Source organism: Juglans microcarpa x Juglans regia, chromosome 6D, assembly GCF_004785595.1.
Source record: "Juglans microcarpa x Juglans regia isolate MS1-56 chromosome 6D, Jm3101_v1.0, whole genome shotgun sequence".
In the NCBI taxonomy this organism is placed as follows: domain Eukaryota; kingdom Viridiplantae; phylum Streptophyta; class Magnoliopsida; order Fagales; family Juglandaceae; genus Juglans; species Juglans microcarpa x Juglans regia.
The window spans coordinates 23,582,162-23,596,332 of NC_054604.1; the positions used below are offsets into that span (position 1 = coordinate 23,582,162).

At 36.1% G+C, this 14,171-nt stretch overlaps 1 protein-coding gene across 1 annotated transcript; it reads left to right on the forward strand.

Moving 5' to 3' along the window:
* The first annotated feature begins 11,677 nt into the window (after positions 1-11,677).
* On the forward strand, positions 11,678-13,442 carry LOC121234490 (expansin-like B1). Its single transcript, XM_041130432.1, is given in 6 exon segments — positions 11,678-11,852; positions 11,944-12,050; positions 12,302-12,483; positions 12,682-12,814; positions 13,237-13,387; positions 13,390-13,442. Coding segments are annotated over 6 exon segments (771 nt in total). The 5' UTR covers positions 11,678-11,707.
* Positions 13,443-14,171: the final 729 nt, after the last annotated feature.

A 14,171-nucleotide genomic window follows, 5' to 3' on the forward strand; every position in this document is an offset into this window, starting at 1 on the left:
TCTTAATTAGTTCTATCCTTGGTTTTGATTTTCCATTTAGTTTAGTTAGTTTTGAAACCTCCTATCATTAATTACATCCAGAAAAATTACATTCAAAACCAATACACAGTTGAGAACCAAGAAAGTACAACACTAAAAATCAATCAGCTCTACTTGAGTAGAAGAGGAAGCAAAGCATTTTTTTTTTTTTTAAGTTTGATGGAGAATCATTTTAAGTTTGATTACATTGAAAGCTAATTAGTTTCTTAGACCATTTACTGAACTTAAAGTTTATTTTATTGGTTGTTATGTAAATGAACTGGTTTTTATGATTAAAATCTTCAAGAGTCCAAGGATTAGCTTTGATGCTAGAGATGCACCATTTCTTCCAAAACTGATGCAATACCTATGTCTTTGAAATGCACATTTGAATGGATTTCATTAAGCAACGCTTTGTGCTCAAAGAGTTGAGTAAGGCTAACAAGAACTTCTATACTGCAGGGTTTTAGGGGCATTACAGACATAGCTGGAGGGTATGCTACCTGAACACAGATCGGACTTCCAACAGAATCGTGATGAGTGCTTGTAGACAATACTGATGAAATAAATCCAAGGAAGAGCAAAGGTGATACCAGTGAAGCAAAGGAGATCATGTTAAGAAAAAGTATACTGAGAATGTATGTGTAAAATGAGCTAAAAATAAAAATGAAATTGTTATAGATGAGCACAATTAAAAAGATGGTCAAGTTTATTTCTTGTCAAATTTGTAAATAAAATATCTGATTGTAAAGATGACTAATTAATATTTATATAACTCAATTTACACCTAGCCATTGCCATAGCGCCACTTTATACAACCTTCCTCCATTACTAAACAATTATATATATATATATGTGTGTGTGTGTGTGTCATCATCTTGAAAGTTGTCTTTTCTATGTTGCTTTACATTTGTTGTACTCGTACCCGGATGAAAGTGACTAAAAACCATGTAATATGCCAAGCACATATTGATATACGGACCCACCTCTTTGATGCAGACCTCAAACTACGCAATTATTCTACCTTCGTATGAGGTTCATTGTCGTGATTATAAAGTGCTTCAAAACAATTGTTTATCACAAAATTGTTAACTTTGGCATTAAATATTTTCACTGTCATTTGTGATTCTCATTTAGATCACTTGTGACATCAAGTCAATCATCATCATGTTTAGTTGATGCGTTTTAAATGGAATCACCAACCTGTACTGGTGTGGTTTGAAAGCACCATCAAATACTTCCAAAACTAACAAAAGTCCTAGAAGGATAATACCTGCCAGAAGTATAACACGGTAAAACAAAAAAAAAATGTCATATTTTTGTATTGCTTTTGAATTTTTCATATTTAACGTTTGAAATTCTTGAATTGTATGCAGGGAGAATCAAGATATCAATTCTTCATATGGGCATATATACTTTAATTGGTAGAGAAGAAAATTGTGACACGAGAAAATGCAATTCAAAAGCAGAAGGATGATTTATTGTTGCACAAGTGAAGTTCAGAAAAAGAAAGATGAACTAATTGAGAAAGAGAATGCTCTTCAAAAGCAAGAGGATGAAGTTTGAAAGAGGATCGTAGAGAATAGATGTGCATGTATATTATTGTGTATGTACTAGGTGTTATCTATTGTAATAGTTTTTAGTTGATTTGGACTATAGATGTATCATGTTACTGTTAATTGTAAATGGATGATTCGAACTATGTTTTTTACGGATATTGCTAATTTGATTATGTGATTGCGGTCCATTAATATTCTCCATTTTCTAGTAATAGCTGTATATAGGATTTTAGTGGGACAAGAAGGTGTCCACAGCCAATGGTTCCATCTTGTATCATTACAATTTTTGAAGCTCTTATTACTGGAGTAAGCAAAGACTATGCTCATTACAAATATGCCTGGTAATTTATGGAGCTCTGATTCCTTGAGAAGAACTAAACTGTATATATCTAATGATCTAAAAAGAAACATAAAAATGCAACAAGGAGTCTGCAGGGAAATTAAGCTAAATCCAAGAAAATCATGGTTCCTAATAAACCCAAGGAAGAGGAAAAATGAAAAAGTAGAAATAAACTCATCATATGCTAACTAAAAGCTAATTTCAAGATGGTGATTCAAGTGCATGCCAACTCTCAAACTTTACGTCCCTCTTCTGCACATGGGTAAAGACAATAGCTTGAGTAGCATCCGCATTGCACATGGTACTTACATTTCACACTCCCTGCTAATTGTGCAATAGCAGTCAAACACAATTTACTAAACTAATAACACATGCACGACAACAAACTGCCCGAGAACAAAGAATCAAGTTGCATAACATTTCCAAAAAATAGATAATAAACCATAACATCGTGTCTTTCCAACCACTCCTCACAAGATGAGTTCTATATAGCTTCTCATCAGTTCTATAAACTACATATTACAAATCACAACAAGCTGCAACTTGCAAATTACATTCTTTACAACAAAATCTACACTTTACATTAATTAAAGAGTTTCACACTCACAACATATATATTTCATCACAAAGCCTCACAGCCAAAACAAATTACTACATTACAACCATAGCCTCACACCTCCTCATTGCCTGATGATGTTAGTTGTGTGACAGTATTACATTATGTTCCAACAACAAAATTGTCAACATTAGCACCAAGTTGAGCTTCCGAGACCTCACCATGCTATGATTCATCATCAAATATTTTTTGCAAATCTAAATTTCAAAACAAAAATACACATCCATTAGAAAAGAATATGCGTAAAATCCAATATATATAGAATTAATAGAAAAAAAAAATCACTACATGTTTCTTCTTTCTCATGGTTGCAGGCTTCTCCACAGTTAGAACCTTTCTTTTCATTGGGGGTGTAACACCCCGTATTTTAGTATATTTTTACTGAAGGATTATTTTTTATTGTTTAAAAATTTATCCTCTTATTTTAAAATTGGTTGGATTTTTAGTAAGTTTATTTCTATGATTTTAATTTGGTGAAAATTAATTTTTATGTGCTTTCTTAATATTTATTTATTTTTGTGCATTTAAATTGTTTTTCATATTTAATTAATTACTGTGGGATTTAATTATTTCAATTCGACTTTACCATTGCGTTTAAATTATTTTATTGAACTTATGGTTTTAAAATCATCTCCGTTGGATCATTTTTGTGACCCAAGTTATGAGAATTGGACCTCATTTCTTTTCCCTCCATTTTTCTTTCCTCTCCTTTTCTTTTCTTTCTTTTCTTTTTTCTTCCTTAATTTCCTTCTCTCCCTCGCACGACCCAACCTCTCCCTCTCTCCCGTGCGTCCGTCGGCTTCAACCCCAGCGCCGCCGTGAGCCAGCGGTGGCCTTCACCGCCCACCCCATTGTGTTCCCTTGCCGCCGGCGACCTCACCCCACCATCCTCACCTCCAACCGCGCCGCCGTTAACCACCACCAGCCCTTCAAGCTGCGGCGTCACTTTCGCTCCAGCGCCGCCGTCGCGCCACCTCCGGCCACCATCTTCACACCACTTCATCCCCAACCTCTTGGCAACCCATTGGACTCAACCCCAGCTCCGATCCGCCACCGGTGAAGCTCCACCATCTACATTTCCGATTTGGGTATTTTGATCTTCTACCGCTCATTCCGCCGCCACCCACGGCAAACCACCACCACCATTGGCTTCACCGACCTCCCTAGGCCCTACCCTATCAATCTTGGGTCTTCGTTTGCCTCCGTTTGAAAGTTGGTATTTGTGACCCACGGCCACAGTGTATTTTACACTGTGGTGTTGCTCAAACGTCGCCTTTTTTCAACTTCGTGATTCTTCGGAAATTGTTATATTGTATTGTAAGTATTTTCCTTAAAGAACTTTCGTGATTTAAATATATTTTTGTACTAACACATATTATCTGTGAATTGGTTTGTTTTGCCGGACTGAGTCCGAGGAGTTTCGGGGTCGGATGGATTGTGGACGGAGTTGTTGTGTGTTTGTTTGCATTGTGAATTGTGGTTGTTGGTTGTTGGTTATGGCTTGTTCATGTACATCGCATATTACACGCATGATCATGTTTGTAAAGAAAACTGGGTTTTCGCATGATTGCATACATGTTCATGTGTTTATTGAAAATTGGATTCTCATGTGAGTAAAAGGAAAAGAGACTGTAGGGATGGTGGTAAGCAGGGACGGTGGTAGAGTCCCCGCTTGCGATTCCCGCCTACGGTGCACGCGGTAGGGATGGTGGTAAGCAGAGATGGTGGTTGTGTCCCGCCTGCGATTCCCGCCTACGGTGCACACGGTAGGGATAGTGGTAAGCAGGGATGGTGGTAGAGTCCCACCTGTGATTCCCGCCTACAGTGCTCTGTTAAGTATTCATTGTGTGTAAAGGAACTGTAGGGATGGTGGTAAGCAGGAATGGTGGTTGTGTCCCGCCTGCGATTCCCGCCTACGGTGCACGCAGTAGGGATGGTGGTAAGCAGGGATGGTGGTTGTGTCCCGCCTGTGATTTCCGCCTACGGTGCACGCAGTAGGGATGGTAGTAAGCAGGGACGGTGGTAGAGTCCCGCCTGCAATTCCCGCCTACAGTGTCTGATAAATGGGTTTTTTGTGTGAATCATTTTCTGGGAAAATGACAAACTATATTTTTGGGCCAAAATGGGATTTTTGGCGTGTGTTGGAAATAATCATTTTTCTGGGAAAAATGGTATTTTATGACTAAATGTATTTTGTCATATTGTTGGTTGCATTAATGTATTTTTATCCCGAGAGTTGTTTGGTTTATACTTACCTGTGGTACCATTTTATGGTATCGCAGATTTTGATGCAGATGATGATAGCGAGCCTTAGCTTGGCTCCGTTGGTGGAGTGATCTGAGATTGCTCCTGTTTAGCGAGTTATGTTTTTATCAATTTATGTATTTACCTTTTGTATTATATTTGGGATGACTGTATAACTTTTAAAGATAAATTATTTTGGACACCTGTATTTAAATTTCTGGTACTTAGTTGACTTATTTATATTATCCGCTGCGACTTTTATTGTGCACATTTGCATGTTGCACACACACTTGAGCACATTTCGTTGGGATGCGTGACCGTGTTGTCACCATCCTGACGTCACAATTCCCTTGTTTTTGTACATGGGAGTCGGGGCGTCACAGGGGGCCTCCCTTTCCCTCAGACAACATGGGGCTTAATATTTTCTTATCCTTGTCCACGACCACATTCTCTTTGACAATAGTTGAACCGGACTCAAGTGTTAATCCTTTAAATTTATACTCAAACTCATCCAAAAGGCACATGAATGTATTGACATGGTCATCATTTGGGGATACACAGGTCTCTAATTACAAATATCTTTTCACTACAACCTCATACATCTGTATATCTGCATTGTGTTGCAAGTCATCATAGCTAATTTTGACAAGTGTGTATCTCCTCTTTAAGTCCTTCCTCCATCGATCCAAGACGTACTTCTCTGGAAACACATGAATGTTCTTCATCTGACAAACTTTAAATGCATGCCTACAAAGAATCCCCTTCATCTTAAATAACACGCATGTCCATTTAATTTCACATTCCTCCTCGTTATAGTAAATTGAGTATTGGACGGTTTTGACCTGGTCATGATCAGTGGAAATTTCATCCAAACATCGAAGGTGGAAATGCAATCCTGCAATTGATAAGTACGCAATTACTTAAAATATTCCCCACACCTCTCTTTGGACCTCTTTAAACTTTGCATTTGTATACAATGCTTGAAACTGCTTCTCAATTTGGAATGAGGATACACATGGGATGGTTTGGTAGGAATTGAAATCAGTTATTGTCTCGACCCCCACCTTCTTCCTCAGAGCATTGTCAAAATGATCGATAAATTCCTTCAATGTCGTACCATAATGCACAAAGCCATCGAAGAAAGCATTCATACTTTCAAATCGTTGTGCAGTGCTCATACCTATCCAAAATACACTTTTCAAGTAAACTGGTACCCAAAACGACCTCTCAGTGTAAAACCCTTGCAGCCATGCATTATCACCAAGGTCATACTTCTAAATTAGTTTCCCCCACTTGTCCTTAAATTATGCGCAAGTCTGTAAATCATATAGGGCACTCTGAATGGAAGTCTTCACCCCTGTGTTGAATTGGGAGTGAGATTCTAATTTCTTGGAAATTCTTGAACCCAAAGATAATAACTATAGTGACTGTCTGGGAATACCAATGCAATATCACTCTTCGTTGCTCAGTCTTGGTTTGTTATGATTGCTTTTGGAGTCCGAATATTAATGCACTGCAAGCATGTTTGGAACAACCACATAAAAGTATTTATGTACTCGCTTGAAATCAAGACAGCCCCTAACAGTATAGACTACTCCTGATGGTTTACCCCCAATAAATGGAGCAAAAGGCATACCGTATCTATTTATTAGGTATGTTATATTGAAAGTGATAACATCTCTGAAATACTCATACGCCACTCGACTTCCTATGTCAGCCCAAAACAACTCGTCATCCACATCTATCACAAAAATAAAACCATCATTCATCTCTCTCGTCCTCTCAAAGTAGTCACTAAATGTTTCTCCACCTCCTTTACACAGTCTTAAGTGTTTCGCTTTGTCAATAAAATTTCGATAATATTTATCTTGAAATTCAAGATTCTCGAAACGCTCCCGCATCAACAAAAATACTCCAAAATTCTTGTTCATTTGAATATCTACTCTATCATTCAAATTCAAATCTATCATTTAAAAAATATAGTAAATTTAGATTTATGTCAGTACTATGATTATAAGCTATATATCTCAATAGTGGTGAAAACCCATACACCCTTCACCAAGTGAACATTTATCTTCGCCTTACAATTTATTTTAATTGTTGATCGTGGCCTTGAGATATTATATGTGGATGATGATTCAATATACATTTAACTCACCACTTCTATAAAATCTATCATAAGAAGAATTTACATGTGAGAGCTCAATTGGAGAATCAAATGAAGATGGTAAAAAATAAAAGAAAACATCGAAGTACTCTATATGGCACAATTACTAGCCAATGAATCCTGAACACATGTTTTGCCTTCTCTCACATACGGGTCCCATGTTTAAATTGTCACATCCTTTGTTTAATTGCCTTAATGGATTCAAAGGGCCGGTCACCTTAAAGATCCAAATAAGACTACAGTATAGCAATAATCTTCAACCCCTATCATGTCAAGACTAAAACTATTGTAGCATATAGGTGATAGCCATACCAAAATGATGGATCAAAGAGAATCTGCCCCAATCCAATTCAAGCAATTGAGCCTCTAGTATATTTCACTTAACGACGGAAACAAGTGCTCTTCTCCCATATATACGCACACTAACAATAAAAATATTGGGGTTTTATTGTTGTTTTCCCATTGATTAAGAGTTTAGTTATCTGGTCAAACATTTCTTAGTTTTTTCTCCCATTGTCTTTGTTACTGGTTCGATTCTCTCCAGTAGCTAGCCTCTGATAGCTTGATCGAAAGTAAGGAAAACAACCCCCACCCACCAACAAAATCTAGTAATAATAAAAAATACCCTAAGAGCATCTTTGTTGCTAATCCAAGTCTTGAAGTATCAAGTCACCTCTAGCTTCCAGATTGCAAAGAAAAAAACATCCACTCCTTTGAAATAGAGCTACGAAAGAAATACATTACATGTATTTGAGGAAAACCCAAAGAAAGAGGATCGAGTTGGCCATATTCATAATAAGAACTCAGGACTGCGGTATGGAAGCATTTCATTTTAGACATCCCAAAAAAGAAAGAAAAGAATAAGAAGAAGAATGGAATTCACAAAAGAGCTATAAAATTAACTCAGCCATGTACAGCGAGAGAGAGCAAACATGGGTGTGAGTTTGTTCAGTCGGTTGTTTTCGTCGGCAGCCCAAGACGGTGGTGGACGTAGTGCAAGTTGGAAAAATGTGAGTTGAAAGCCGCAGGCGAAGGCGGGTGGAGGGGCGAAGGCGGGCAGATCAGGGGAGAACACGAGAGAGGGAAAAAATTCGAAATGAGAGAGTATTCGGGGGTATGCATTTTAGGAGGAAAAACAAAAAGACAAAAGCCGCATCACCGGTGTGTGGTGTAGGAGAATGGCCGGCAGATGAGTAGAGCTACTCTTATATACATAGTCCTAGGGTGCTTCTACACCCACCGAGGGGAGCCACCAAACGTCCATTTTTTTTTTTTATTATTTTTTTCAAACATTTTTTTAAATCCTTTAAGCATTTTCAAAAAGAAAAACTCAAATTTATTTAAAAAACACTTCCTTAACCATTAAGTAAAAAAAAAAAAAAAATAGGTAGCTTTTTTTGATGATATTCTTCGGTGGGAATATAATTTTCCATACATATAGCCCATGCATTTAGTTAGCTTGATTTCCAATTCGGGGAACCCCTTCAACAATATTGATGAACGCATAATATCAATATAATTTACCATTTTACGTAATCCGGCCAGATTCATGAACGTACTATAAGTACTTGTAGTTTTTAAGTGCTAATGATGAAGATAACCAGTGACAGAACTATTCGAGGCGGCTATTTCAAATGATCTGTTATCTTTAGAGGTAAGCCAATTAATTAAGAAGCAACTTGAAAGATTGTCTTGCACGACAGGTTGAAAAGATTTGAAACCCTAAAATATTTATGAATGTCTTCTTATACTTAATTTATTTGATACTTTACCAATATCCATGCCTATAATTAGGACTACTTGGTCCACCATTTATATTATATCTTGCATGACGACACATCTTAATGTGTAAACGTAATATTTCGTTTGGATGTTGAACTGAATTGAATTATTTGTGAATTGTCGTGAGTTAAGATGATAGATTGAGTTTTGTGGGATTCACTTAAAAGATGAGTTTGGATATTAAGATGAATTTAGATGTATTTATAGAAAATTGAAAAAAATTGTGGATCACACATGTAAAGAAGTGTTGAATTGAAAAGGGTTGTGAGTCTCGCGTGTAAAGAGGTTTTGAGTTGAGATGAGTTTAGTAATTTGAGAGAAAAAAATGATAGGGTTACTACCCTCTTACTACCCATTTACTACTCTTTTTGTATTTAATTTTTTTAAAATTTTTTTACTTTACTTAATAGTTAAAGAAATGACTATTAGTAAAATTAGATATTTTTTTATTTTTTTTCTTAATGATTAAGGATGTTTAAAAAAATACTTAAAAGAAAATGATAAAGAAATAAAAAAATTTCAAATACTACCCATTTGAGAGTTGGGTGTTTGAATGTTAGACTTTAACTTAAAATTAGACTGAATTGAGTTGAACTTAAATGAGTTTAAGAACCAAACGGGGCCATTATATAATATAGTTGCGAGCATATATATATTGGAAAATACTATACCCACAAAAAGGATTACACAAAAACAATCCTACAAACTAATATGATTTGATATAGTTTGTCAGATTATAAAGTTACTTTTATTGTAAAGTAGATCTAATGGATCAGAAGAAATCACATTAATTTATGGGATTACTTTTGTACAATTTTTTTATAGATATAGCAGTACTCATATATATTACTACCCAATGACTTCTACAAAACAAACCCTAGAGAAGAAATAATCAATCTGTTTCAGTTCTGATCAACAACTTCCTGCATAACGTTGATCCCCTCTTCCCCTTGACTAAAATTCCTCACTTTCAGGAAATTAAAAATTATGTTCATGAAAAAAAAAAAAAATCTGCTTGATCTTCGATCCTTTTAATTATTATTATTATTTTCGCTGATCAATGCAGTAAAACATTAAGTATATCGCTAATTATTTCCAAATTTATGTGGAAAAAAAAAAACATGATCTAAGCCTTGCGTACGGAAAATACTGAATGAATTAGTAATTACACAAAATGGCCGGAGGAAATATCTTAGCAACATAGCCAATATATTATATTTTCATGTACGGACGTACGTAGGGATCGACGTCAGTCTCAAGCAAGCTAGCTAACCTGATTGCCAAAAATTAGCATTTTATAGTAACTACGTACTATGTATAGTTTTATTGTTTGCTGATAAATGAAGATAGATAGAAAACTTTAAGAAGCTCAAACATTGCTTGCATCACATTTTCATGCAAGATATATAATAATATAAATGGCGGTCCCTTGAAGCAGTACTAATAATTAACATTTAGAAATCATGTCACAGTTACGGAAGGTTCGATGCCTCTCGGATTGAAGGGGATGGTTATAAAAGCTTAATTTACACGGGTTTGCGCAGAGTTTGGTTTTTTTTTTTTTTTTTTTTGGCCTATATATGATGTTGGTTGGTTTAAAAATCTTGTTGATTGGTATTTCATTGTATTCATGGTATTTTTCTATTATCAAAAGTGGGAGGTTTTCAATAAAAATTTGGAGATTCTGTCCTTTTATTTAAATAATAAAAAAATAAAAAAAAAAAAAAAAAAAAAAAAAAAAAAAAAGGAGGAAGAAGAAGAAGAAAAAGAAAAAAACATGTAGATATCAAAGCAACTTCTAAAGTCCCTCAAAACCTTCATCAATGATAGCTAGCTAGGTAGGTTTTATTCCCCTAGTTTTAATAGTCATGAAGTTTACAGGAGATAAACATATATGATGGTACTGTGGGTCCAAATCCCAAAATGGTTTCCATGTCATGGTTGATCATGTGTGGTTCGCTCATGTACTTCCTCCATGCCTGTCTATATCGGCGTTCTGTATATTCGATGTTATTCACTACCCAGCGCGCGCGCGCATATATTATATAATGTATATGTCAACAAAATTCCAGTCAGAGCTAACCAGCTTCCTGCTAGATGATCAATATGTGAAACCAAGATCAGGAATAATGAAAAATTAATTAGCAATAATAAAAAGAAAAAAGGAAAATTGTCACGCGTCCAACTGATTATAAAGAAAAGTGTACTGTTTTCCTGGCACAGTCCACACGCAGCATAGATCAAGGCCCTAATGTCTGCCTTTAGGACAAGTGGGAACATCTAGTTTTGATGATGACCCTCCTACTTCTTCTCAAGCACAACTATTTGTTATTTTCCCACTCAAAACTGTTCAAATCCAGTTTCAACCTTCTTGGTGCGTTAGTCAGGGTGATCAATATTTTCACGTCGTTGGCTAGTTTTTTTCATAGAATATTTCTATCTTTTCCACCTTAAACAAACTTAATTATTAATTTACGATATGCTTTTGATTGGAACAACGATAGCTACTGCAGAACTTATTATCATTGAAATAACAGAAAATGTGATCAACACTTCAAGTTAGGGAGCAATAGAGTACTGTTATAATTATTAGTTGATAACTTTGAATTTGGTTGAGTAAAATGCTTTACAATCGAATACAGTTTAGAAGTAATCTTTCTTTCTGAATAAATTAAAATGAAATAAACTAAAATCATCATTGGAAGGAAAAGTACAACTCAAATCCGAAAGGTCGGGAAGGTTTACTGCATTATATATTCCTAAACAAGTCTAATAAGGTAGCTGAGAAACAATGGTAACGGAATCCCACTGAATCAGACTACCTTTTACAAGAATATTGTCGAGGTTGGTAAGGTTTAAAAAGCCAAAGAAGGGGGTTTTGGTTGATTATAAATAACATTAACCTCTTTTCTTTTGCTTCATGCACTACCTACCACCTTTGTCTTCTTTGCTTTCATTCCTTTCGTTCCTTTCGTCACACGATGTCTATCTCTCTACGGTGTCTTCTATCCCTTTTCGCAGCTCTTCTTCTCATGCAAAGTCTGGCAGACGCTCAAACAAGTAGCGACTCTTTCATTCATTCTCGTGCAGCTTATTATCCAAATTCTGATGAAAAAGGAACAGATAGTAAGAGAGTTTTTCATTAAAGGGAAAGGAAAATGCATACTTTTACTGATTAAGCATGCATTATTCTTATATCCTTTTGATTGAACTGCAGAAGGCGCATGTGGGTTCGGTTCCTTTGGAGCTACCATTAATGATGGGGATGTATCAGCTGCATCTGACCTCTACCGAAATGGTGTTGGCTGTGGGGCTTGCTATCAGGTAGGTTTAACCAAATAGCAATACTAGATACAACCTTTGGACGTGCAAACCTGGGACAAGCACGCATTTTCTAGATATTGTTTTTTCCTTTTTCTCTATTTGGTCTCATTTATTTCAAAAGACTTGCGCATAGACTTGCACAAAGATTATCTTAAACGAAACTTGTCACAGACTTTTGCTAGCCTTCGGTCGTATTGTCCACTACTTTATTTCTAAAGTTTACTACTACGATTTTAACTACTCCATGCTAGGTGAGGTGCACCAACACAGCCTACTGCTCGGACAAAGGGGTAACGGTAGTTATAACAGACCAAGGTTCAGGTGATCGAACTGACTTCATTCTGAGCAGACGAGCTTTCGGTCGGATGGCTCTAACTACTGATGCGGCTGCTTCTCTGCTAGCTCTTGGTGTGATTGATATTGAGTATAGACGGTCAGATTAATTATAATCTAATATATATATATCGTAGTTAGAAACCAAGAATTCATTTATTAATTACTAAATTAATGGTGACGATTGACGAACATCATACGAGAACTTATGATGGCCTTAAATTAAAGCATGCCAAATAATTCTGTCTGCTAATTTGGGGATCTCTCAGACTCTCTCTTTCTCTGTGTCTTCAAACAGTGTCTCATGCAGCTACCCGAACAAAAATATAACAATAAAGATAGATGAGAACAGCAACTACCCTTATTATTTGGCTTTCGTCATATGGTATCAGCAAGGCAAGAAGGATATCACTGCTTTGCAGCTCTGTGAGGTAATGTGTATATATATAATGCCGCTGCTTGTTATCACTGCTGGCCTGCTCCTCTTTGAAACCAGTTGACTTAAGTTACTGCTCTTTTCAAACATGCATGGGTTTCTTTCTTACAATAATCGTTACCTCGATCAATTTAATGAAAATGGAGTTAGGATGATATATGATCAAGATCTGGCTGCCTTTAAAAAGAAAGAAAAAGAAAAAATTATAGGATTATTACTACATACAAATAGTTGCATCGATTCATGGATCAAACCTATGAGAATAATTATATAGAAAATATTGTATTTTTCAATTACCAGCGGCCAATATAATAATACCACTTCATAAAAAAATACTAAATCCTTTTTTGAATTTAAAAAAAAAAAATTGTCAATATATCGTTACTAAACCTATAAATACATTTTAATTATGTGTAGACTGAGAATTTGGTGTGCAAGCTCTTGGATCGAAGCTATGGAGCAGTATGGACGACCACCTCGCCTCTAAGCGGGCCTTTGTCTCTGAGAATGTTGCTCGGCGATGAGGAAGAAGGTCAAGAGCAATGGATAATTCCCACTAATAACATACCCAAGACTGGAAAGCTGGAGAAACTTATGACTTGGGAGTACAATTGGATTTATAGACGGCTGTTTACATTCAGTTTTTATATTTATACCTTTCAAATAAATTCTTACTTTCCTGTTGTCATCGTTATTATTCCTACTCATAGAGAATTAGGAAAATTCTTGAATGCAATCATTTATAATTTTGAAGAATGAAATTCTCAAATGACTTCGACTCTTAATTAAAGCCCTCATTTTAGACACGAATATTATAAACAAGGAAAGTTCTATTCGTAGTCCGGTCTACTTTTTACACTCCACACGAAAATCCATCTGGCAAACCGGTTCATGTTCAACCTTCGGTCCAATTCGAAATTCATCTGTTCTCCCAAAACTCATTTCCCTCTCTCGCAAATCCTGAATCAACTCTCCCCCGCGCCGGTACTCCCTCTCTTGCCTCACCCTCCCTCACCATCTCTCGCCTCTCCCTCCCTGAATTAGTTCTCTTTTTTCTTAGTTTTTCAGTCTGGGTTTCTTATAGAGGCTTGAGAGTTTGATCATGGATGATGTGTATGCAAAGGTCATTGAGAGAATGAACCCAACAAGGCATGCTTCTCTCTCTTTCTCACTCCTTACATACAACCTTTATATCTCAACTTAGTTTCTGGAGATTTCTTGGGGATCATGTATTTGACCATTTGAAATAAGTCTCATTTGGCTGTCTGGTTAATGATAATACACAGTGAAACACTCTCTCGCGGATAGAGCTGAAAGGTTAGCAAAGACAAACTATCAAATCTTCCTCCATT